At 40.5% G+C, this 25,842-nt stretch overlaps 2 protein-coding genes across 6 annotated transcripts in view; both read right to left on the bottom strand.

Moving 5' to 3' along the window:
* GGACT (gamma-glutamylamine cyclotransferase) overlaps nucleotides 1-19,659 on the bottom strand; it is a 28,880-nt gene extending 9,221 nt beyond the window's left edge. Inside the window, exon 1 of one of the 2 annotated variants that reach the window (XM_030476426.1) lies at nucleotides 19,556-19,659. The gene's annotated coding sequence lies outside the window, so the exon portion shown is untranslated. Of the gene's footprint in view, nucleotides 1-19,019; nucleotides 19,267-19,555 lie in introns of those variants that run through there. The other variant, XM_030476427.1, reaches the window with a different exon arrangement.
* Nucleotides 19,660-21,452: 1,793 nt separating this feature from the next.
* TMTC4 (transmembrane O-mannosyltransferase targeting cadherins 4) overlaps nucleotides 21,453-25,842 on the bottom strand; it is a 53,372-nt gene continuing 48,982 nt past the window's right edge. For 3 of the 4 annotated variants that reach the window (XM_030476854.1, XM_030476856.1, XM_030476857.1), the window contains one exon: nucleotides 21,458-25,604. In XM_030476854.1, the coding sequence (XP_030332714.1) occupies nucleotides 25,453-25,604 (152 nt within the window). In that variant the 3' untranslated portion in view covers nucleotides 21,458-25,452. Of the gene's footprint in view, nucleotides 25,605-25,842 lie in introns of all 4 variants that reach the window. The other variant, XM_030476853.1, reaches the window with a different exon arrangement.

The raw sequence follows: 25,842 nt of genomic DNA, 5'->3' as shown, positions 1-25,842 counted from the left end.
GCATGGTGGGTCCTTATGATGCTATTTCAAGTACATGACACAATTAAATTAAATTACATAGATAGAAATGTCTCATCTTTGCACTTTTAGCTTAGATCCTTAAACTGTTATATCTACACAAAAGGAGAAAAACCCACAAAGACAACCAAAAATGAAGCATTAACAGTAAATACCAGATTGCTGTTACAGCAAAAAAGTAGAAAACAACTTTTGATAGGGCAGCCCTGCTATGCCAGCCCTGTTCCCGGTACCGCTTTGGATGCCACCGTGAATTTGAAGTGGTTTCCATCATTAACATGCAGAGCATAGCCCAGTATTTCAAACCACCGACATCCTGAAACTCAGGACACAGCCTGCAGCTTGGATGGGTTCCCCTCAAGGTCAGCACACTGATTTACATGCCAATACCCGGAGCGGTCAGTTTGCTGTTTTGGATTAAGAAGAGCATCCCAGTCTGCGGAACACAGCAAACACTTTGAGTACCTAAGCTTGGGAATGTGTTTTTCTACACTGAAAAGATGGTGAGAGAGAAGGGGAAGAGAGAAAAGATGGGAACTTGTGCGAGATTGTGAGCAGCCTTTCCACAAGGGAAGCAGGGGAACGGCCGCACAATGATGCTCTGTGAGGAGGGGAGAGATGCCCGGGTCATGGTACAGCACTGTCCCCTCATCCCACAAGACTGGAACTGAGCCTGGAAAGGAGATGTTAAACAAAACCCATCGTTCAGCAACAGCAGCGTCCCACCGGCAGGAGCCTGTAGCTCTGGAGGCCATCTTATGACTTTGCTCAGTTAGTGTGGAGATGCCACAGCACGGGGCTGCTGGTGAGATGCGCTCTGCCCAGCAGACACCCTGCAGCTCCGTGAGTGCCTGGTGGTGCCTCTCAGGCAGCTGGACATCCTAATCCCAACTGAATAGCAGGAGGCTGCTCCAGCCAATGGCTCCACAGATGCTGTATGAGCTGAGGTGCCAGAGCCTTGGAGCACTGTGCAGAGGGCTGCAAAACGATGCTCCTCAAACCTTGCCAAAAAAACCAAAATCCAGGTGCAAATCTGGGAACAGTGTCACATAACCCTGCACTATGTTTCCTCCAGAAACCACCTACATGGTGGTTTCCTCCAGAAACACCCCAGCATGGACCAGCCACTGAAACATAAACCTTTGGCCGAAGTGACAGAAATGAAGCATCAAGAGACCTGGTTTTTTTCAGCCCACAGGCCAAGGAAAGGCAATTCATAAACATCTACAACATCCATATATACACACAGGATTTTCAACACAGAAATGCGTTGCTTGTAAATTGTTAGCAGCCCACAGAAAAGGAAAGGTGAAAGTTTTAACCAGCTGTACTGAAGGAACCACCAGATTTAAACACAAGCAGTATTTTAAATATTCAACCAGGAAGGGTACAGACAGCGTGGGGTAATGGCCAAGCACGTTCACTCAGAAGGAGGGTCATACAAATTTTGTGAGGTTCAGAAGGGTAGTGGATAATAAGGTGTATCTATGCTCACAGGAGATATACTAACATTAATGACTTTTTTTATTTGCACATATGCCATTAGGTAGTAGTGGAAGAAGAGGCCCTTCTTGACATTTGGAGGTTACTAAGGGTGCACAAAAGGAAGAGTGGAATATTCACATAATATTAAAGGAGAATTGTAGTATCCGTGGTTTGTGGTTATAACTCTGCAGCAAGTCAAACTGCTGGTCTGGAGATGCCATTGGAAAAACAGTGGAAAATGTGTAAAGATGCAGAATCAGCAGAACTTCTTTCTGTGATACACAGAAGTATTTTCTTTTCTCTTTAATTATTCTTAATTTATTTATTAAGTCCAGGTTTTTTTAAAGCTAAGAAATGAATTATGGGGGTTTTGCCCCCTCCTCCCTTCCCCCTCTCCCCCCTTTTTTTGTTTTGTTTTTTTTTTTATAAAGAAGGGAGGCTTATACCATACTTTCAGTCTATGAATCAAATTTGTTGAAAAGCATAATACTTCACATGTGACATACTGGTAACAAAACAAATCAGCTCAAAAGGCAGCACAAAGAAGTGGCTGAGTCACCATCCCTGGAGGTATTGAAAAGATGTGTCGATGTAGCACTTAGGGACAGGATTTAGTGGTGGACCTGGCAGTGTTAGGTTAATGACTGGACTTTATCTTCAGGGTCTTTTCCAACCTAAATGATTCTATTCTATTTCACTAACTGCAGTTATTTTATTTGCCTAATTAATTAAATATATATGCAAGTCTTACTTTGATAAGCTATGCGGGTAGTTTTATTTAATAAAAATACTTTTTTTTCCTTACAGTGAATTTCACCTTGCAGCTCAATACAAGTAAAAAATAAAAACCCAATCCATATCGCAGCAACAAATCCTTTCCATCATTTTCTAATATAAGGTAAGAAAATACAAACCAAAACAGATCAAATCAAAACTACAAAGAACCATGAACAGATGTATACAATTACTTCAGTCCCACCGAGGTGTATCACTTCTGTTTAGAAATTAGCACTGAGTTTGCTACAGAAAAAGACAGAGTCACAGATCATTATGAAAATAAAAATAATGAGTTAATTCAACTGTACTGGTCTTGTTTTTTGTTCTCCAAGAAAAACTCGCAAAGTTCTGCAATGAAATCTGAAATATACCTCACCTCTTTCATCAGCTGGGAAAGAATCCTTATCTCAAAGTAAATACATCTACTGGCCTGCTATCTTCTACACAGAAGAAACAAACACATATTCAGAGGGCATCCAAAAAGCCTGAAGCGAAACTCAGCAAGGCACTGGAGTAATTCTTTTTAGATCCAGAAAATGTAGTGACCAGAATCTCAAATATCCTCCTGCCTTGTAGAGTCGGAGATAAGCAAGATGACAATAAAGTCCCAATTTGTGTGTGTCCTGTAAGGATGTGTTGAACGAAATGCTTACTTGCAGGTAAGGAGTGGTTTGGTCTCTTGGTACAGAAAAAACCTCTGTAGTCTGATGCAAAATTTAGTACAGGTCTGTATTTACTGAAGAATGAGGAAAACCAGCTACACAAGCCCTTAGATTTTCTCCTGGAACTACAAAAGGCTCACAAGAAAATACTGACAGAAATAATTCCATATCTCTACTTTGATACACATTTCCAATTGCAAAAAAACCAAAACAAAACAAAATCCAAAACCAAAAAAACAACCCCCAAAACAAACCCAACCCCCCCCCCCCCACCAAACCAAAAACCTATTTTAGTTTTACAATGGCATGTAGAATTTACACTAATTGAAGGTCTCCTTGGCAGTGTCCAGGATGCCTGGAAGGAAGCCCTAATGAAAGGCATCTTAAACCAGAGGTCTGGCTGTAATAGGAAAACCATAATATTCAGTTGAATTATATAGACATTTATATGAGACAGAATTATTTACAAATAAAACATTTATATAAATGAAACTAGCTTTATATGTGTTGTGCAGCCTCTTCTCAGTGACCTTTGAGAAGGAATTTCTGTTACTAAAGGAAGAACAGAATCAAGTACTGGAAGTAAATGACAAGAGGAATAATATGCAATGTGGTTCTGAATGCAAAAAAGTCAGACCAGTGTTATTAAAATATCAAATACCTAGGAGATACCTGACAGACATTCAAATATCTTGGAGAGTGTCCAACTGAGAGTATCCAACTACATGTATCCATCAGTTCAGACTTTGTGTTGGGAAAAGAGGCATAGAGGGAACGCAAGGCAATATTACAATATAGAGCATATAAATACACATAAAGTGTTCTGAATGCCTCAAGCTAGATCTTAAGATGTAGCCAGTTTAGGACTGGAACAGATTGCAAGCAAAGGTGATTCAGCCCCAAGTATAAATTAGCACTTCATCACCATGTTCCAGTATTTAAAAGGTGGCTACAAAGAAGTTGGAGACTCCCTTTTAACAAGGAGTCACATGGAAAAGACAAAGGGTAAAAGTTATTCCCAGAGAGATTACAGTTGGACACTAGAGGAAAATTTTTCACAATGAGAACAATCAGCCACTGGAATAATCTCCCCAGGGAAGTGGTGGATTCCCCAATGTTGGATACTTTTTAAGATTCAGCTGGACAAGGTGCTGGGCATTCTCATCTAGGTCATGCTTTGCCAAGAAAGGTTGGACCAGATGATCCTTGAGGTTCCTTCCAACGTGGTATTCTACGATTCTATGGTATCCTCTGACTAGCTTTAATACCTCCTCACAACAGCCTCCTCACGCACCCCAAACATGGGACAAAATTATGAGACAAGAGCATGGATAAACTAGCTACATTAGTAGTCAACAGAGCAGACCAAAGGGGATGCATAGGTTTCAGCACAAAAAGGGTAACTGCCGAACTAGTATTCATTGCCTGTACAGTGGGATGTGAGGCAGAAGTGACACGGGAAACACTATATTCACCCTTTTCCAAGGTTTGCTCTCGAAATGAGAGAATTCACACCTGCTGCAATGGGCTTTATTTAATTTTTCTGCTTTATTGGGATCCCACTTTTCCAAATACATCCCAAATACTCAGTAGTAGGTGGACAATCCTCCAATTCGCTTCCTTATTCTTTACTTTTTCCAACTTCAGTGTCAGTGAATAGGATGGGCAGGACAGCAATAGCAAGTCCTAAGACTTCTGTAGCCTGCTAATTGAAAAGTTTCTGTTTGCATTGGGATCAACAGATATTTTCCACACACACTTTCTCAGCACAAACTGATACATGGTACAAAACCAACTGCTTTTCTTGTTAGCAACTTTCCCCCTAATTTAAAGTAATTTTATAACCACCATTTATAATTTATTTTCATGCCACAACAAAAGAGAAGGGTCTCCACTAAATATGAAAGAGAAGTCAGCACTGTGCTTTTGAAAAAGACTGCTTCCATTGAAAGGTCTTGGCTCACAGCAGCTATGGCTTGGGAGTTTTAAAAGAGGTAGTTCTGGTCAAACACTTGTACACCTTCATATCAAACACATTTCACAATGGCAAGCTGAAATAAGAAGGGATGATTTTACAGATTAACTAAATACCTTATTTTTGGTCATAAGATAATGTTAACTGAAAATTTTGAAGATAAACATTATCCATACAATGTTGAAAATGCACAAAACGTTATTAAACGTCAGCTTAGTCCAGTTTGGCTATAGAAAATTACATTTCAGCTCTTGAACGGATCAGTCACTGCCCTCCCAATGCCACTCTCCCTACCCAAGTATCCCGTAGTGCAGCAGTCTCTGTTAACCCCAAATACCAGAATATGTTATTACTCTGAACACCATTTCTCCCAGATTTGACAGACAGTATCTAGGAAGATTTGGAAATCTCAGTGTATTTTACTTCTGCATTCCTAAAGCAAATACTTACGTAGTGATGCTAATTAAAGAAAAAATAAATAATATAGAGTTACACTAGATATAAATCAAGAAACAGTGCATAACAAGGCACAGAAAGAAGAGAAACTGTACAAGAATTTAATTTTGTCTTTTTGATATGGCTTGAAAAGACAGGTAATGAACAAATCACTTCTGATTTTCAGCACACAAACACTTCTTTTAAAACAGGTAACTCAAATTATTGTCAAATTAGAAACCTTCATTAGCTCACTGCTTACCCCACGATAACTATCAATTAATAAAGGCATGCTTCTGAATACATAATGCATTACATTTTTTACTTTCAACACCTGGTGTCACCAGAATAACGCCAGATATTTCTAAAATGTTCTGCAGTTGTGTGTGTGCTTTGATTTTAGGGCAGTAATACTTTGAAAGAAGTGGAACCACAGAAGTGATGCACACAGATGATTTTGGTGGTTAACTGATACATTATCAGTTAACTGACCATGACAGGTCATTTTAAAAATGAAACTTAGGGTGTCTAAAAGCCTTCATTCTTTAGTTAAGATCAAAAAAGGCCTCAAGTGAAGCAAAAATTCTGCTGTATCTTCATATTGTGAGCACACCTGTTCTACAAAAAGCCTTTAACTGGTGACTTCTACACCACAATTTAGCTAATTGCAATCAATTTTTGTACTGGCTAATCACTAATTTTCCATCCAGTCTAGGGCTGTATTAATTGGTTATTATGATGGTTCCACCGAGAATAGACAGAGGGGAGTGATTTTGATTGATTATTGTTTGGAGCTCCTCGGATCTCCAAGATAAATAATAAGTATCAAAGAAGAAGATTAATTAATCTCAGTCCTTCCTTCCACTCAATCAGCAAGACAGAGCCCATAAAAAAAGCCTCACAAATTCATGAAAAATGTAAAGAGTCAGAATTGGCGACCCTGTATTTCATTAAAATAATGAGAAAGTACATGTATTTATATGCTTTAAACTTTAGATAATGGGCATAAGAGAATGAAAGCTTTCTCAGCTTTTGATGCTTATTTCAAAACCCAAACTGAATTATGGCAGGCAGTTAGATCAACTAGTGTAAGATTTCAGTTGTGCTATGGTTTTTTTTAAATATAGCTTTTCAAATAAATTAATGAAAGAATCCTGAACTTTCGAAAGGAGAGGCATAAACTTGTTATACTGGGAAGACTGAAAATACAGTAGTATAAGAAACGAATGCAATACATTCCGAAGTCTCTATTTTGGAAGAAAATTCTGTGTCAGAAAACAGAGGAAGATGTGGTCAAGATATTTATAATTAATTTTTTAAAAACATATTTCAACTGACACTTCCGCTAATTACGCATGAGTTTTCTTCAGCAGACTGTCCGAAAGTCCTATTGTCGTTCAACATTTTTTCCAGCAAGATACAGGGACTTCTGCATGCACGAGTTTGCAGGTTTTAGTGCAACCATTGTAGATTTTAAAGCTAGAACAGAACACTGATAGAGGGATTATTTTCAGGTGAATGTATATCTAGGATCCGTAGACAATGTTAGGAGGAGATCCCTATGCTCCAGCAAGGCACTTAGTACCTCTCAGCTGATTTGTGTGACCAGATTTTTGATGACAGAAAATCAAGTCACCTAAAAAAAAAAACCCACAGGCAAGCAATGCAACCTTGAATACTGCTATCAAGTAACATAACCCCATATAAAGAAAAAAGTCATGGAAAGCAGAAAAAAAGCTGAAGCTTGAGGAGAGGGGTGCTGAGTCATTAAGAAAATCAAGCAATTGGGAGAAAAGCTCATTTTAAACAGATGTTAACATAAACAAATAATTTTTAAAAGAGACTGCCTAAGTCTGAGGGACTAACAGAGTTAGACAGGTTTTACATGCATGATTTATTTAGTATAACACCACCACTTGTTCTCCCCAGCTTCTTCAGCATTTCAGGAGTAGAAAAGAAAAACCCAACAACGACAAAACCACAATCAACCAACAACAACAACAAAAAAAACCACCAAAAAAACCCCAACAGAAGTTTTCTGTAAAACAAAATGTCAATTATTTTAGGACTCCCTAGCCCCTCGTCCCTTTTTAAAAGGCAAAAATACAACTGTCTCCCAGGTCTTAAAGACTACTTTCTCCCATTTTCTCCCAAAAGATATGAACATTCAGTGGTGACTGAATCAGAATGTGCTTAAACTTGACATGAACAGGAACAGACATACAACTGGGAAGTAATACAGAAGTCAAAAAGGTTTGTGTAGAGCTTAGCAGAGCAGCCTGGCATCTCCTGCCTGACCTGGGTGGGGCTGATCAGGAAAAGACAGCCAAGAGGGACCTAGGAAATGCCACTTGGATGGCAACACCCACTATTTCCAATGTCAGTTCCTATGGAAGTAGGAAGGGACACAGACGTAGTATTGAAACCTAACATTTAGAATACACACGGAGGTACTTTCCTACCTCTGCAGGTGGTAAGATATGTGGATGCTGAAAAGCAATCATCTATCTTGATCTATGCTACTTATCTCGAGCTCGGTAGAACTTTTGACGCTGCTGCTCACACTATTCCCACATGCAAGCTAGAAAAAAGGTGATTTAACAAGAACTGTTGCTACTTAGGTAAAAAATGTTTAAAAAGACTATTTAATATTTACCAGAGGTTCATCTCAAACTGGACAGTATTTGTTATATTCATTCCTGTAGCAGGAAAATACTGGTAATGAAAATACCCAGGTATGTGGCAGATGCAGGTAATAATACCACAATGCAAAAGGTTGTGCACAAAGCTAATGAGACAGTGGCAAGCCCCTGCAGAACTGCTGCTCTACAGCAGCCATTCAAATAACACCAATGCAAAGTTCTAAGATTAGCCAGGAATAATCAACTGTATAAACAAAATCTGGGGAAAGATGAGCGTAACAGGAGTTCTGCAGGAAGAGGTTTGGCAGTTACAATGATCATGAACTCAACATGAGTCAACAACATGGTACTGTTGGAAAAAAATATCCTAATGTTTACACACAAACAAGTGCATCACTAGTAAGACACGTGAAAATAGTCTGCTCTGTTCTGGTGACAAACTGAGCAGTACGGCCAGCTTTGAGCACTGTACTTCTGGAAAAATGTGATCAGTTGGACACAGAGAGAGAGCATAGGCCAAGAAACCACAGCCGACGGGCGGCGAGGGGAAAGAGAGACTGTACTGTGACCACTTATTTTAGAGAAAATAGGGTTGTGCCTTTAAGTACATCAAAGCACACTGTAATAGAAAAAGAGAACCTGTAAGCTTCTTTCTGCATCTACTCGGACAGAAGAGCCAATAAATTCCGAAGATAGGTAGTAGGAAAGATTAAGTACAGGTAAGCACAGTACATGGGAAGAATCCAGACCATCCAGGAGAGCTGGGAATCCTTCACTACTGACCATCCTCAACAGCAAGTCTGTCAAATTTCGATGAGAGGTAACACTACTACTACCAAACTTGCTTTTTGCCAAGGAATCAGATGAGACAGCTCTTACCTCTCCTTTGAAGAGTAAAAAAACCCCCAAAACCCAACAAACAACAAAAAAAAAAAACCCCAAAACAAGGCAGTTTGATTTATATGCTATGCATGGATGGAAAGGAACACTAGAGTCATGGACACTGTGAGAGACAGATTCTGTGGTCCAGAACCCATCAGATTCCCGCTATCTCCAGAGAGATTTCTAGGTTCCACTCCTGCCTGTTTATAGATGGTACATTGTGCAACTACTTGATTTTTAAGGTTTATTTTCCCAAGTACCAATAACCCTAAAAAGAGAGAAAGACATGTTGGATTCCCACCCACTGCAGTTCCACATAGTGCCTCCAAAATACAGATATAATCCCAAGGCGCTCTCTGACCCCACAAATCTTGCGTTGTTTTCTGCACTGTGACCCAGCTTCAAAAGGCCAAACAAAGCCAAATGCTCCTAAGAGACATGGGTTAGAGCCCTTGGCACAGACGGCACGAATCTTATTTTTCTACTTTCTAGGAGATGGCACAGTCAAAGACTGCTAGTCCTGAAGCTGGCTTTGGTTGGATTTGGCACACATGAGGTACGCCTAGCCCAAAGGCAGAGCAGCACAGACCAGCTGTACATCCTTGGCTGATAAAAACACCGAAAGGCGGCGAAGTGCGAGAACAACCCAGGACTGCATTGCCACAGCCTCAGTACCTGCACAACTGTTACTCATCCCTCTCTGAAGCTTCTGCTTTCCCATACTGTTTTATATATTGTATGTAAAGGCAGCTATATATCTGAATCTACAAAACAAGCCTTCTCTTGGTTTTGTCTGTTTCTCTTCTCAAACTCTGTTTTCAGATCACAGATATGAGCTATTTTAATCCCAAGTTCTGAAATAATTGCTATTACAGATTTCCTTAATATAAATTACATTTTATTTATAGGCATGTGCTTTGTTCTATTGATAGCAAGCTGATGAGACACATCACTTTTTGCAGAATAATTTAAAATCCATACCCTCATGCAGTTTTCCTCCCAGCTGTCAATGTGGTAAGTGTAGACAAGAGATACACTATTTTTCTAGACATGCAGGAAACAATCTTAGACACACATTTGTTCACAGACTGTTTTTGGCATATGTGATCTCGCTGCAGATTTGCAGGTAAATTACTACATATGCACATGCGTGTAATCCAGAGCAACGCCATAGGTTTTATCAAAAAGAATAATGTAAGTTATTAAAGCATTTTTCTAAGAAATATGTAAGTGATTATATTGTGATATCTCAGGCAACATGCTACATAAGTTCCATCTGTAGCAGCTCTGCCCACAACACAGAAATAATCAGAGCTGGGATCCAAGAAGAGCTGTCTAAGTAAATACTAAATTCATGCATGCTGTTAATACTGCAGTTTTTACAGATCACAAAAGTACAAGATTACTGGGGAGTTTATTGCTGCTGAGAGATAAAAATCATTAATCCTAAAACTGTCTGTTCCATTGCCACTGAAAAATATTTCCCAACACTTTTCCTTAAACACACTCCCGAAGCATCCCTAGTACCTGAAGTAAAATCCAGCTGATTATGCAGTTGGGCTGATGGTTTTAACAAGCCAGCGCAGAGAACTGGAGAGGCGTGGGGGGATGTCAAAGAAATAATCCATCTCACATATAATCTCAAAAATTAGCCCGACATATTCATTTTTGACCTGCCTGATGCGGAACCAAATTACCCGATTTGGCAGGGTCATGAAAGGCAAATTATCCTAAAGGCAGCATTATCTGTTCCTAGCTTCTAGAATTGTACCTACCAGGTCATTTGTTTGCTGGACCACTCTGCAGACCCTGCTTAAAATCAGGATACATCAACACTGATGGTCAACCACAAAAAAACCTCCCAACCAACCAAAAAAAGCCCCCCAAACCCTCAAACAAAACAAAACCCACACAAACAAAAACCCCTCACAACACACATTTGATGAACCTCGAGTTGAAGGGTCATCATAGAATAGTTAGGGTTGGAAAGGACCTTAGTTCATCTAGTTCATCATCTAGTTCCAATCCCCCTGCCATGGGCTGGGACACCTCACACTAGACCATGTCACCCAAGACTCCATCCAACCTGGTCTTGAACACTGCCAGGGATGGAGCATTCACAGCTTCCTTGGGCAACCCATTCCAGTGCCTCACCACCCTCACTGTAAAGAACTTCTTTATATCTAATCTAAACTTCCCCTGTTTAAGCTTGAACCCGTTACCCCTTGTCCTACCACTGCAAGTTTGTCTTAAGATTTAGAGCACAAAGGTCTTATATAAAAAGAATAACTATAATTAATAAGGTTCAAAGCTGAAATGTCAATGAAAAAACATTTCCTGTATTCATAACATGACAGTGATAAAAATATACCTCTGCTAAAGGCAGCTAAATTATACAGCCTAGTTGAGTTTTCCCCTAAAACAACAAGGAAATGGAAGTTATACATAAGACACATAAACCACAGTTTGACAAATTAAAGAGATTAAACCATTGCTTTTATACATAGAAATTAGGGAAAAAGCTTTCTGTGCATTAGGAAGTTCACTGTCTACAAAATTAAAGATACTTGATGACAGCCATTAATGCAGTAAACTATCATTAAGCATACGTAATTAAAAGATATAACTACTAGCAGTTAAAGAACAAACTAGATGAGCAGATGGATCCAGATATATTTTGACCTGAATTTCTGGATATTTCGACAAGATAAAGGTAAATATAAACAAGAATAGAAGGGAGAGGAAAAAACAGCCAGCCAGCATATCTCATTAAGAAGCCCCATACTAGAATGATGAAAAACACCAACAAACTCTTTTCTCTCTCTGCTCACTTACTTTTGTCTTCTCAAACAGGTTTTGTTTCCGTTAAGCAGGTTTCCTGAAGCTTCATCTAACTATGTAAATAATCACATTGCTGGAACCACAATCATGAAATAAGGCCCACTGCCTTAGGACAGTTTAATAAAAAGAAAGAAATCATTAACCTAAAACATAATTTAAATTTTTATTTTATGCTCATTCTCTCTTGAATTTGACTCCTGTTATAAATAACAGTTAAGAGAACCGGTTTCTATCTACAGAGTCCACAGAAGGCAGAGATTCTTCTTTCTGAGCCCTTCACATCCCTTCCCCAAAGATACTCTTCCCAACTGGACAAAGTTCCTAAGCATATAACTTTGTGTTACTTTTTGTGTTTGAAATGAGCTTCAGAAAGCTTTAGTAAGATTTGGCCAGTGGCTGGATTCATATTCTGAAAGTTTTCACAGACAGTATTTGAACTACATGACAGCAAGCACTGCAGCCTTGGAGCAGGTTAGTGATTTGATGTGTGAAACGTGTGCGTGTGTGTATAAGTGTCCTGCTGGGATTTATTCCCTATGTAATTTTCAGCTAAGGCAAAATTAAGCCTGGGGCTCCACTCCATAAATCACATCGAAACATTTCTCTCATTTATATAGTTTCTCAGTTATCTCCACATTTTCCTATCACAGTGGAGGCTTAGCTCTGTGCAATCCTATCTAAATTTCATTTAGTTATTCTCCTATACCCACATCCCAACATAATATTTACCAAAGAGTATCTCTGTGCCTCACAGGCAACACAAGACAAAACAGTATTTATCATTGCACAGTGATGTACTTTTAAAGCGCTGCTTCAAAGTATACTTTGCCACACTCCATATGTGTTATACTCCATCTCCTTTCAGTGAAAATACTATGTAACACTGAGCTCAGATTCTTACTTACTCATTCTACAGAAAATCTGATGGTTTCACTAAAATAGAACCTCAAAGAAAATGAACAGTAATCAACACACACTCTTAAACATATTTAAATGCTGACATTTACTCCAAGATTACATTTTCTACCAGTAATGTCTCATAATCTTTTCCTCACACTTTTCTAATCTCTGTAAACTTGTCGCATCCTCTTTAGAGTTCTTCCTTCGCCCAGAGTAAATTTGGGCTCAAGGACTTCTTCAAACCACAATCTCCCTTGAGCACCTGTGCAGGCATACAGTCAGGGGAATACAGAAACATAATGCCTATATCTTCCTTCTACTCCTACCTGTAAAACCAAGATCATCACATCTCAGCTGACAATCACGGCAAGTAATTTTTACATTATTTTTCCACTGCTCATCTGATCATCGTACCTGACTGCTATTGCTTAAAACTCTTTTCTCCAGTTGCCTCCAATTTTTCCACCCATATATTCTGATAACAGTTCATCTGTAAACAAGTCCTGATGGGATCTTAAATCCAATCCCAATAATAAAAAAATCTGATTCCAGTACTTTTCAACTTGTTACTATGGATGCTTATGTTATTAATCCTCTTCTCTAGCCTCCTAACAATCCCATGAAGGATTTTCATTTGTCCCCAGACTGATACACTCACAAGAACCTGTTGCCTCACTGTAGAACAATGTCTTCTTGGTCCAGGTGAGCTGGGTTGGGTAAATCCATACAAGAGAGCATATTCCAGCACTCATTCCACATACTGCCAATGTACAGCCCCATAACCTCTTGAGCACAGGAAATAAAAAACAAAGGCCAGAAGAATGTCATCACAAAAGGGAGGCAGGAGTTATGCAGGAAGACAAACATAGGGATGGTGCCTAGCAACATGGAGATGGACTGCATGTGGAAGAGCAATTACACGGTGTTTTACAAGCTAAAGTTCGGGAGATCCCAAAGAAGCGGCCAATACCCCTTCACTGTAAAGATGCTGACACAAAATGCGTTACTTTACTGGGCAATATCTTCCAATCGCACTTCTGGGCTTGCAAACCACTTGAGCCTGGAAGTTTTATTTCTTGTGAAAATACCAATTATTTTGTCTAAGTTCTAGTTTAGGAATTGTAGCTATAGATGCTAAACCAATGATCAAGCAGCCTCAAACACTTCCCTTCAACCTTGAAGCACACGTGTGCTATGTACTACCAGAACCTGAAATGTTTTATTCCAGCACCCGCAGTGAATTGCAGGTCATATGATTAAATTAGCTTAATTTAATCATATGTTTCTCACCACATTGTTTCTCACCACAGGTCCACAACTCTCAGTTGCATTTTCCACAAGTCTCAAGAATACTTGTTGGCATTATGTTAATTTCTGTTACAAAAGAATTAAAAGAGTTAAAGAATAAAAAGAATATTAGCTGAAGACAAGAGAATTTTAACTTCTAAGCAGCGCTCTTTATGCACTTTGATGTACTTTGACCTATCTACCTACCATTTCCCTCTCTATTAAAACAACCTGTAATTTCTTCTAATGAAGCTATTAGCTAATGAAACTGTGTCATGGCCTTACTCTCACATCGCAACTAACATGAATCCTCTGTTCATCACTAGGTCTAAATGTCATTCAAACCTACCACAATCACCTTTCTTCCAACGCAAACTCAAAACAAGACCCTTATTTCTCACTATGTACAGTCTCACTTGCAATACAATTTTTCTCAGCAATGTTTCGAAGAAAATTGGCTTATTTCTATTTTCCTTCTAGCTTTCAGTATGACTGTATATGTAGACTGTGCCTCTCTTGATGGTAAATAATCTAACCTTTGATTTCTAGAGAAATTCACACATTCTGAGAGCAACAACAAACTTATTTACAGAACTTATAGTGGATAAAATTAAACAACACTTGGGTTCAACGTAAAAGAATTCAGAAAGAATGCTACTAATAACTTCTTATGAGCCAGAGGGTAGTATTCACCTCTCAATTTCCCAAAGTTCAGAATCTAGGCTAGTTATTCAGGCTTCACCAGTTGATGTAAAGAGATGTGAGCTGAATCTCTTGCCACCCACTACAAATGAAACTCACATTTCAAATGCAAGTCTGTCGTCTTGAAGAGGTAGATGAAAGAGGGGGGCAGCGGTGTGGTACAAACCCACAATTCTTATCACTACTGTGTGTCAGCAGTAACAATAAAACCTTAATTCTTTAAAGACCCGTACACAAATTGGTCTGCCTACCACAAGGCAAGATGTATTTAATGATGTATTTCACTATATATGTAGACAACTTTTAGTCTCTACTGCAGAAAGTGGCAGCAGAGCTACAGGTTGATATACAGGATATGGAAAGATACAAGAGAAAAACTACAGAAAATTGAGTCCAGATCAGCAGCAAAAACTATTCTGGAGAAAAGAGAAGTATTTTATACCACTATTCCAAAAAACTATTTGAATGGTCCATGATACTGCTACCAGAAATTAACATAATGCCAACAAGTATTCCTGAGAGTTGTGGACCTGTGGTGAGAAACAAACATCTATGTCTCCTTCCCCACCGAAAGCTAAAACCCCGACTGCAGTCAGAGAGCCAACACTCAGCCAAAAGTACAGCACAGCAGTCAAGGGAGCCATGTTTCCTCTGACATGTCAATGATTTACCTTACTCATCCTTACCTTAAGGCTCATGAATACACTCTGATGAACAAAGAAACGACCAAAGAATACACCCTGCACTGTATTAACAGAAGCACAACCAGCAGACTGAGGGAAGAGATGATCCCCATTTATCTGACACTCATTAGACCACACTTACAATACTGTGTCCAGTTTTGAGCCCTACAACACAAGGAAGGTCATGAGGCAGGAGCACATGCTCTGTGACAAGAAGTTCAGGGAACTGGGCCTCTTCAACTTGAGAGGAGATGGCTTGGAGGGTGGCCTAACCACAGTCCTCCCTGTGAGGAGGTTATCCAGAAAACACAGCTAGGCTCTTCACAGTGGGGCATGTGGGAGCTGGAGAAACAACAGGTATAAACCAAAATAAGAGAGACCCTGACCTGATTCAAGGAAAAGGGTTTTCATGATGGAGAAAAGCAGTGAAGCAAGCTGGATTATAGTATGATAGAAGTTGTATATCAGGCTAGACAAAATGAGTGGAGGAAAAGAGATAAAGAAAAACAGACTTATAATTACTCTGGTATTATTTGATAGCACATACATTTAAAACGGCAGTATCATCCCAGCACAGATACTCTCTCACAGCTGAAGCCTGGCGCAGATGGGATGATCTCCCTCACAGTTACAGTGGCAACACACAGCACTGGAAAAAAGCAATGCTTCAGGGGAGAGATGAGTAAAAGCGATTCTACATTGTCAAGAACTTCTGTCAGAACAAGAGCAATATGATGGTTAACTCTGGCTGTTAGTAAAGGACATGATTAATTACAGTCCACACACTGCAGAAAGGTGGTAATTCCAAAGGAGAAGAGATACCTTGTAAGTCAGAGAAATCAGTTGAGAGTGATATTCAATATGTTTTCTCAAGATGTTAAGAGTAAATAGCTGACACACTTAAAGAAATCACAATGGCTGAAAGTCTTAATGCAAAGGGCATTGTTGAAAACCGCTGTAATGGTAAATCAATAGAATGTTCTATTATCCCAATATAGTCTGTCCTCCTTTAGCATTCATTGCTTTTGGAAGTGAGGAAAAAAGAGCTGTATTTGACATGGTCCATAAAATGTAATTAAACTTTTGGAGTGAAAAAGAGCAGAAAATTCTATATAGCTACAGATTTTGATTTAAGAACAGTGATGTACTACTGCTTGAATAGTTCTGTTTTTAAAGAAAAAAGGTACTATGCACACTCTTTAGAAAGACAGAATGAAAAAGGTATTACATTTGCAAACTCAGTGACATGACTACATCCATACATGTCCCCTGTTTCTTATTACTTATGTAATACTTACCCTCTCTGTCAGAATGCTGCAAAAAAACAACAAAAAAAAAAAAGAAGTTTTGAAAGATGGGAAGAAGGGTAGCATCAGTTCATACAGGAAATGCATTCTACCATGGCATGTGTTCTCTGCTTAAGCAGTTCATGTAGCTCAAAACGTCATGCAAGTTTCACATTCAATTCTATTTAAATCAAGAGAGTTGTTAAAGTTATTTGACCAAGTTCAAAGAGCTTATGCTTTTAGAGAATGAGAAACATACAAGACTTGATTAGGAAAGGGGGGGAGGAAGGGGGAGTGAAGTACAGTGCTCCAAAAAAAAAAAAAAGAGATGACAAAAACTGCAGGTTTTGAAGTGTATTTTTTGCTACAAACAGTAACTTCAGAAATGAAGTGTATTTTTTGCTACAAGTAGTAACTGTTAATGCTACTTATGATTACACAGAAAAATAATTACTCCATCAGAGAGTAAAAGTGTACCACAGCTAGTAGCAGAGGGCAAATGCCACAGCATACCCCTGAAATTTATTGTTCTCTTTCTTACTTCATTTCAGGACCTGCTCATGACTGTACCCTTGAACCTAGACTCACAAACTCAAATCACAGATCAGGCAGTCACGTAAGTTCACTTCCCAAAAGTCTCCCAAGAAGAAAAAATGTAACCACATGAACAACAGAAAGCAGAACCAGCAAAAATCACAGTTGTATCAGCAGTATGATGAAAGTAATTTTCAAGAGGAAGCTTCTTTTGAAGTAGGTATTTGGGTGACTATTGGGAGTCATGAGAATGGATAGACAGAGTCAGGGGAACACTGGCTGGAAGGGACCTTTGAAGGTCACCTAGCCTGGCCTCCCCCTCAGAGCAGAGCTAAAGCCAAGGCTAGATGACACTTTCCCAAGCACAGAGGCCATGCTCAGCGTAACAGTGGGTGTGAGAGACAGCAGGATGTCTGGTGCAAAACCAGGCCTGGTGTGTGCTCTGTACTCTCCAGAGGCACTTAGCTGTCCACAACAAAAATCAGCTAAGGAAAGCATGAACTGAAGAAGTTATTGGAGTTAACACAGATACTAAATGAACCTTGACTCAAAAGCAGAAGATTTATGTATCTAAAGGATAAAAATGAAACGCTGCAGGAACTGAAGCATCCAAAGCATTTGAATGAAGCATTTTCTCTGATACGAGAAAACGATCAGCAAGAAAACTCTGATCACACATATAAAGAAGTCACCAAAAGTATAAGGAGCAGATGACATGACAGATATTGACATGATACACTCTCTTCTGTGAGCAGCAAAGTTCAATATTCCAGTGGTCTCAAAACAAGGTTACATATAAGCTCAAAGAAACTTGCTTGGAGAGCTGATGCAGAACACCACAGCCATTTAGGAAGCAAGGAGCAAACAGGCTGCAAGAACCCGAGCAAAACAATGTATGACACACATATTAAGTAGTTAGTATTTTTCAGCAATAGGATGCAGATTTCAAACCGCTACGTATGGGAAGGCCATTTTTTTGTAACACCCTTGGCAATTCAGGTTTTGAGGCAGACAGTAACAGAGAGATTTGTTCTATTTAGCTTTTCTTTACCGGCAGCAGTACAATGCTGTGATACACTTAGGTTACACGACCTGTTAGTTTTCAAGTAACATTGACTACTATGATGGAGCAAGGCCAGAAGATGAGTGGTAGCTGAGGATACCTACATTATAGGCACAGTCTAGGTTTTTAAGGCTTTTGTCAGGGAGAGGGGACAAGAAAGAGGATGTATGCCCATTTTTCATTCGGACTCATGAAATTTAAAGCCTCTCTTAATGGCCTATGTCACACACTGAACAACTTTAATTGTCAAGAGATTGCTTTTCCAGGTTGACTGCCTGCTTAAACCAGAGAGTATATAAAACAAGTCCACCCTTCACAGAGTTCTACATAAAACAACTTGCTCATGGAGATATTTATAGTTGTGCCTCTGCACGTGAAGTTGCCACCTTGATATTTTCAAAGCATAGCAAAAATTACAGAAGTAGCAAATTAAAAATCCCTGAAGCAAAAAATGAGGAAGTTAATTGTCTGGAGCTAACACAGATATAGCTAAATGGACCTTGACTCAACAGCAGAGGATTTACACATCTCTAAAATGGAAGAGGATACAGAAAAAGCAGGAAAGGAAACCCTTACAAGGATAAAAAAGGTAACATCCCCCTCCTCCTCCAGTCCAAGCAATGCATGCAAAAAGACAAAAGCTCTTAAGTGTTATCTTGTAAGGATATAGGTATCAACTGTCACAGCTTCTCTTAATCTATGGCACCTGAACCATTTCCTTCCTATTCTCCCTCTGGTTGAAGTTTTTGTTCTTCAAACCCACGCCACTAATCCCTGCAAGGTAAAGGTATGTTACTAAACTGAGTATTAGGACCATAATTAACACTTTGGAGGATGTGCTAGGCACCTGCACACCAGGCGAACCCGAGGTGCTATCAGCAGCCCTGTTCCAAGTTCAGGGTCGCGGGTAGTCCTCTCTGAACCAGGCTGCATTACTGCCGGCAGTCCGGCCACACCAGGGAACGCTGCCGGGGCCTTACGGGCCTGGCGCAACACGGACACCGCGGATCCGGCTCGCCACCGCCGACCGGCAAAGAGCCGGGGCAGGGTCGAACCGCGCCGCCTTCCGCCTCCGCCGCTCTCACAGCGGCGGCCGCACGGACAGGGTCCCCTCCTGCCGCCCGAGCCCCACCGCCACCGCCCCTCCGCGGGGCGGCCCCGGCCCAGCCCAGCGCCTCAGCCCAAGGGCCGCCGCGGAGCCCCGCCCCGCGCCGCCATCAGCTCATTGGCCGCCGGGAGGCTCGGCCTTAGTGGCGTCACCGGGAGCAAGGCCCCGCGGAGGAGCCGCGTCACGTGACGGCGAGGGCAGACCGCCCCGCTCTGCTGTTCCCCGCCGGCGCGGGCCGTGCCCCTGCCCCCGCGGCGGCCACTCTGGGCACTCACTCGCCAGCGCTGCGCTGCCTCCGCGCCTTCGCTCCCGCCTGCGGCCGCCGCGTTCTGCCCGGCCCGGGGCGCCTCTCCGGGGAATAGGCGGCGGGGCGGGGCCGGGCCGGGCCGGCCGCGGGGCGGGCCGGGGCGGGGCTTCGCCGGCGGCCAGGGACGGGGCGGGCTGGGGCGGGTGAGTCGGGGTCGTTCTCCCGAGGAGCCCCGGCTGCGGGGGGGACGGAGCGTCCTGGTCCTGGAGGCGAGGAACAGGCGTCAAGCAGCACCACCGCAGGTTTTACAAACCCTTACTATTTCATGACGGTGCTGACCACCCCGTGGAAGGGGTTTTCGCTGTGGGCAGAGATTGGGGTCGACCTGCAGGAGTTCAAGTCCTAAACCTTCCGAGCGTGCCCTGGGCTTGCTGCTACCTCCCTTTCAGGCAGCTTCCCCATCCCCAGCCGAACACCCTGGAGCTGGTCCGCAGGGACCAGGCAGCTTTGTAGCAAAGCATGTTAAGGTTCTGCACAACAAAATCACTGTAAGAAGCTGGTAGGAGGCATAAGAGTAACGTACTCCTTGTTCTGTTTGGCGCCGGGCAATTCGGCACTTGCTTACCTGGCGCATACAAGCGCCGTTCTGCAGCCTGGTTATTGGAACAGCAACTAAGGATTTTGTTTCAGTCCCTTCTCCTTGACTAGTTGGTAAGTTGGGAATTGGCTTGCATCTGTTACTGGCTGTTCCCTTTCTTACACAACTGGCATGCAATAATTCTATTCCAGCTCTAAAGCAGGGTAAGACTGCTCTGAGGTTGAGGCAGTATTTCCTGCTCTTCTTCCTGTAGCTTGTTCTAGAGGTTGAATTAATTAAGTATTCCATGATTCTCAAGTGCTGCTTTTGAGTTGGTATTTTTTAGGTATATGCATGCAACACCGATACACTTGTGCAGAATCAAGATTTTGAACAGTTACTCCAAGGGGAAGAATATCTTCCTGTATGTCACAGTACCAGTCTACCATGCCCATGACATTTTCCTCCCATCTTATAGCAGAAGCCTGAATTAAAACCTTACTACAAAAATAAACACCATTATCACAATTAAAATCTATTCAAAGAGATAGCAAAATGCAGATTTATTACGTGGCTCCATTACAAATGTATTTGCTTCTTGCTCAGCTGAAAATAAACTGGAACGTACCACTGGCAATCTGAGTGATCAACACTACATTAAAAAGTTCAGTTTGGCAATCACAGCCTATTTCAATAGCTGTAGGGATTTTTTTTCCTAACAAAAATACTTATTTTAAAAAGCCCTGAACCACTTGACATGTATTGTCACTGACACACACTGAGCACACAGCTATTTACACCTATGTACAATTGTTTCATGTTATTGTGGAGCCCAGCACCCAGTCCAAAGCACCAGTACTAGTGGTACCTGCTGCTTGTGGTTCGTACAGGACATGAGTTTGGCTCCCTGAGCATTTTTACATCGCAGAAATTCAACCGTGTGATCCGCTTTTGATTCTAGCAAGTTTTAGTCCTTCTGAGTTAAACATGCCCTCATAAACACACCTTTTGATCTGGCAGAGACATGTCAAAAGCTGTGGGAGGAAGCACTATCCAGTGTCAAGGGTCAAGAATCACGTGGGAATCTACATATAATGGTAGATGTGTAGGTGTACCTACACTCAGAGGAAGTGTGGAATACAAGCAGGAACCAGCAAATAAATATTAAGCTATTTAAATTTAAAAAAAAAACAAACCAAAACCTCGCCACAGAAATGGGCTATGCTATCACATTTAACATTGAAACAGCTACAACTTGAAATAGCACTTCAATTTAAGAAAAAAACTCACCTTTGCAAGTTTACAGTTGCTTTAGATTGCTTTTAAAACAAAGGGCACCAAAAGTCAATTCAATAAGAAGTTGCTGTAATTTATTGTGGTGACAGACAAGCTAATAATGAATCAAACTGAACCTGAATGTTCTGTTTCCGTAGGCAGAGATTTGACATTCAGATAAAATTTAACTTTCTGCAGAAACCAAAGCTCTCCCAGTTTGTCTGATCCCATTCCCTCGTCCAGCTACTATAACTCTGACTCTCAAGGCAAGTACCTGCCAGTTTGCTTCAGTGCCAGTCTTTTAACATTCTTGGTGCAAATAATGTATGAGAATGCTAGAGGCATACGAGACCAGATTACTTCAACTGAAAGCAGCAGTGAGATTTTCTTCATATATATGGGCTGATCATCTTAGTTACCCTTTGCAGTTAATGAGGAGGAATACCTGCTTCAAGTACATGATGCCTTACATGCTAAAGATGCTTCCTTTAGGAGATGAATCCTGTTTCAAATTACCTGGATTTTTTTTTCCCCCAGTGACTATACAGAGAAACTAGGACAGATAGCTCAGGTGCAGGTATCTCAAATACGATGGAAACTAGTTCCCAGTGAATAGGCCCCATATTTTTAACAAACCATTCAAAAGTACTGAAGATGTTTATTTCTGAGTGCCTGTACACACACACAACCCACATCTCTAAACTTTAAATCCTAAGTATGAAATTAAATAGCAGAAAACTTCATGTACATGGTATTGGTCTAAACGTGAGAGAAACATACAATTAGAGAACTCCATTGGAAGTTTTTGGTGAAAAGAGACTCATCCATAGCAGTCATTGTGAATGTTCTTCTGATTCCATTCTGTGCACTTTTGTACTTCTGTACTTCTCTCTCCAGAACTGTACTTGAACAAGCAATCTTTGAAGAAAAAAAAAAAGTATCCAGTTTTCTTAATTTCACTAGAGAATCAAGCAAGCCACCTGATACAAAAGTAACTTTAATCTTCTGTAATTAGCAATGGTGGAAAGGTAATGGGAAAAAATCCAGCATGCTGGAAAGACAGGAAGTGTTTGTAACAACAGTTATGTACAAACCCACTTTTTTTCACCTTTTTTCCAGGTTGTGCGTTCTGCCCTATTCCAGGAGTCATTCATGAGGTATGAAAAAGCAAGGAAAAAGTTAACACTTAACCATTTTAATAAAACTCACTATTATTTGCACTCTCAAAATATTTCTGAAAATAAAGTAAAAAAATCTTAGCATTCTCGAAAGTCTTAAGGAATTTTTTATTAAAAAAGCAGTCTTGTTTGTTGCTTGTTTTGAACCCAATTCTGCCTTAACATCACACTGAGACAGAATTGTATCCTTATTACTGTCATACAAGTAATCACACTGAATTTCTATAGCACTGAAAATGATACAAAACAAATAAACTCTCACAAAAATACATACAAGTATCCAGAAAACTAATCAAGAAGAATTCATGTTGTCTGTATTGAAGAGTAAACACCACTTCTAAATGCCAATAAAACCTTCAATTTGTTGGCATGTCTCTTCCATCTAAGATTCTTGAGTAGAAGGACAAACAGACCTCCACAGAGGAATTCCTAAAACAACTTTGGTTTACAATGATCTAGAGAGAATTCATACCCCATACATAATATTGATCTATTGGATTTCTGTAAAGCTAATATGGCAAGCAACAGGGAAAACTGTACATGTGAACCTTATGATGAGAATAATAATTTAAACTCAGTATGTCATATTCCAAATATACAGAAAAGACATGATTATATTAAACACACTTCTGCTATAAATTAGCTCATCCAGCCAGATCCCAACTCTTTAATACTTCATAACTGAAGTAGCTAAGTGTTCTCTGTGTCTGGTGAATAATAGGCTATGTATGGTAAGCCTTAAAAGTCTGCCATTTATACTGAAGGGTGTATCTATTTCAGCATGTTTCAGATACAGAAGTTGGTACTGACTAAACTAGGCTGGTTTTCGGAAGATGACTACCCATAGTGGTCCAAGTTCTGCTGGATCAGTACAGACGCGTACCAAAGAACATGTTTATATCCTGCAAATACATTCGGAAACTAGCTTCTGGAAAATTTGTCCAGAAACCAGAAGAAATGGAAACAATTGCATCAACTTAGTACCCTATATAAACTAATCAGTCCTGCTGAGGAACAGGCTGTATTTGCAGAAGAGGAGCACCGCACTAGCACAAATACATGCCCCTGGTACCTCAACTAAAATCAGTATGACAACATACTAGATAATGTGGGCATATTAATTCATTCAAAGCCAAATTTATGGACAGCACCACACTGCCACAGCCTTGCTGCCTTGATTTGCAGTTAGTCTGGCATGAATATTACATTAGCTGCACTACCTGTGTTACCCAAACTAGTTTTGTCAGAGGATGCTTTGGTAGCTCTGCAGTACTGCAGTGTGCTTTGCAGACACACTTGGTTCTTGAAACAATTGTAATTTCCAAGCAGATTTATAATACAAAAGTAGCCTACAGTAGGTTCAAAACATAGTATGGATGTAAAATGGTTAAATGGTGGTCAGATGGCAGGGTCATGCGACGTCCTGTCTTATGGCAGGCATTCCCCCAACACTTTAAATGGTTCCTCTCATAGATGAGTTGTGTATGGAGAACATTACACAACCTCCCATACAATAATCACTGGACAAATTAGGAAAGCTGCAAATACTGCACCCATCAGTATCTTCCTGGGGGACAGGGTCAGAAAAAATAAAGGAATATGAAAAGAGAGGTAAAGTTCCTCAGTTTTCACATCCAGTAGCAATCTTCCAATCTTATATGCTAAGGAAACAGCAAATAGACATGTCACTATCTGAAGCAGGAATGTAAATATTAGCACAAGACAAACAACTCTGGACAGCCAGAGTTTAAACCTGTATTAAAGCATAGCCCATTTAGAGAAGCAACATCGTATCAATGTATCCCATCTCTGAATCATCCCACATCAATGTGATCAGTTTATGCTTATTTAACTGACATTTCAGCAACCACATGAGCCACAGGAGACTGAGGTGAGGCTGAGTTCCTTCCAGTTAAAACATCAACAGCCAAAGTCAGGTCCTCTGCCCAGTTACGTTTTCACATAAACTCTTTCCTTATTCACTAACAATACAGGAACTGAAAGGTGTGGTGTCCTTAACCAGAAAGCACTGAAATGCCTGAGAACACAGGAATTAGCTCCTGTAGATGCTATACTATATTTAGACCACTGACCTGCAGCAGAGGCTAAAGCAATTCTGACTCGTTGCCCAAGCTGTCAATGCTAGATGAGGCTGTCTGCAAGGACAGAAACTCTAGCTGACTCCTCTGTTGCCTCACACTTGTTTTCCCTTTGCAGCTTGCTAAAATCTGCCGTCTTAATCTAAGAGTATTTTCCTCACTCAAGCATACCTTAGCAGTGCACTGTCTGACAAACGTTTATGCTCAAATCCTTGTCTTCATTTACTCCTCTACAAATCTGACACTTCACAGGGTGGAGCCAGGCACAAGAACAAGGGCATAACTCAAATTACATGAGTGGACTGATATGCTGGACAGAATCCATTCTTCTACTGGCTCTGCAGGACTGGCAGTAGAAGGCAGTAATAAAACCCAAGTGGACAGATATTCTTCACACTTGAAAAGATAAGTATTTAAACAGGAAATTGCACTTTTTTTAAGAATCACTTTCAGAAATAAAACTGCCTTCTGGTATTCACCCTGCTACTAAAAAGTCATAGAATAGTCAGATGAAGATATCAAATTATAAGTGAAAGCTGTGAAATTCCATCTGCATTGCTTTCATATACCTATAAAAATGTTCTAAGGGACTTTGAAAGCAATTCAAGAGTACAAATAAAATAAACCCTCATGCTGAAATTTTAGGATCTGTAGGAGGGCATAATTGGACATTCAAGTGTGCAGTGCTGGTAGTGTTATTATTTTTGAGAAATAACAACTGAATCCTTTACATGGGCAAAAATACCCATGTAACGTGAATCGTAAACAGCATGCACGGACAACCTGAATAGAAACATCAGGCACCGCCTTTCTTTTGCAACTGCTCCAGTTTTCTTCTTAGGAGGTTGTAGTTTTCCTTGGTCCCGGGTGCCATAGGATCAAGCTTCAGAGAGACTTCGTAGTGCTTCTTTGCCAAGTCAAGATTTCCCCAGCGATGATAAAGCACAGCTGGAACATCAATGAGGAATTTCATTAGCAATATTGTTGAATAACGTGCAATCTTGCCAATCACTTGGAAAACAACATTAAAGCATTTGTTTTCCAGTGAGGGTCTCTCGCTGGCTGGTGGCACAGTAGCTGCTTGTTCTGTTGCCAACCAAGGAGCAAAGCCTGGGAGCAGAACTGGCATGGGAATGATGAAGGAATGAATTACACTGCAGCCATAAATGGCAGCTCTTATCTGGTG

The sequence above is a fragment of the Strigops habroptila genome, chromosome 2 (assembly GCF_004027225.2).
Source record: "Strigops habroptila isolate Jane chromosome 2, bStrHab1.2.pri, whole genome shotgun sequence".
NCBI classification, from domain to species: domain Eukaryota; kingdom Metazoa; phylum Chordata; class Aves; order Psittaciformes; family Psittacidae; genus Strigops; species Strigops habroptila.
This window is presented reverse-complemented; position numbering and strand designations above follow the sequence as displayed.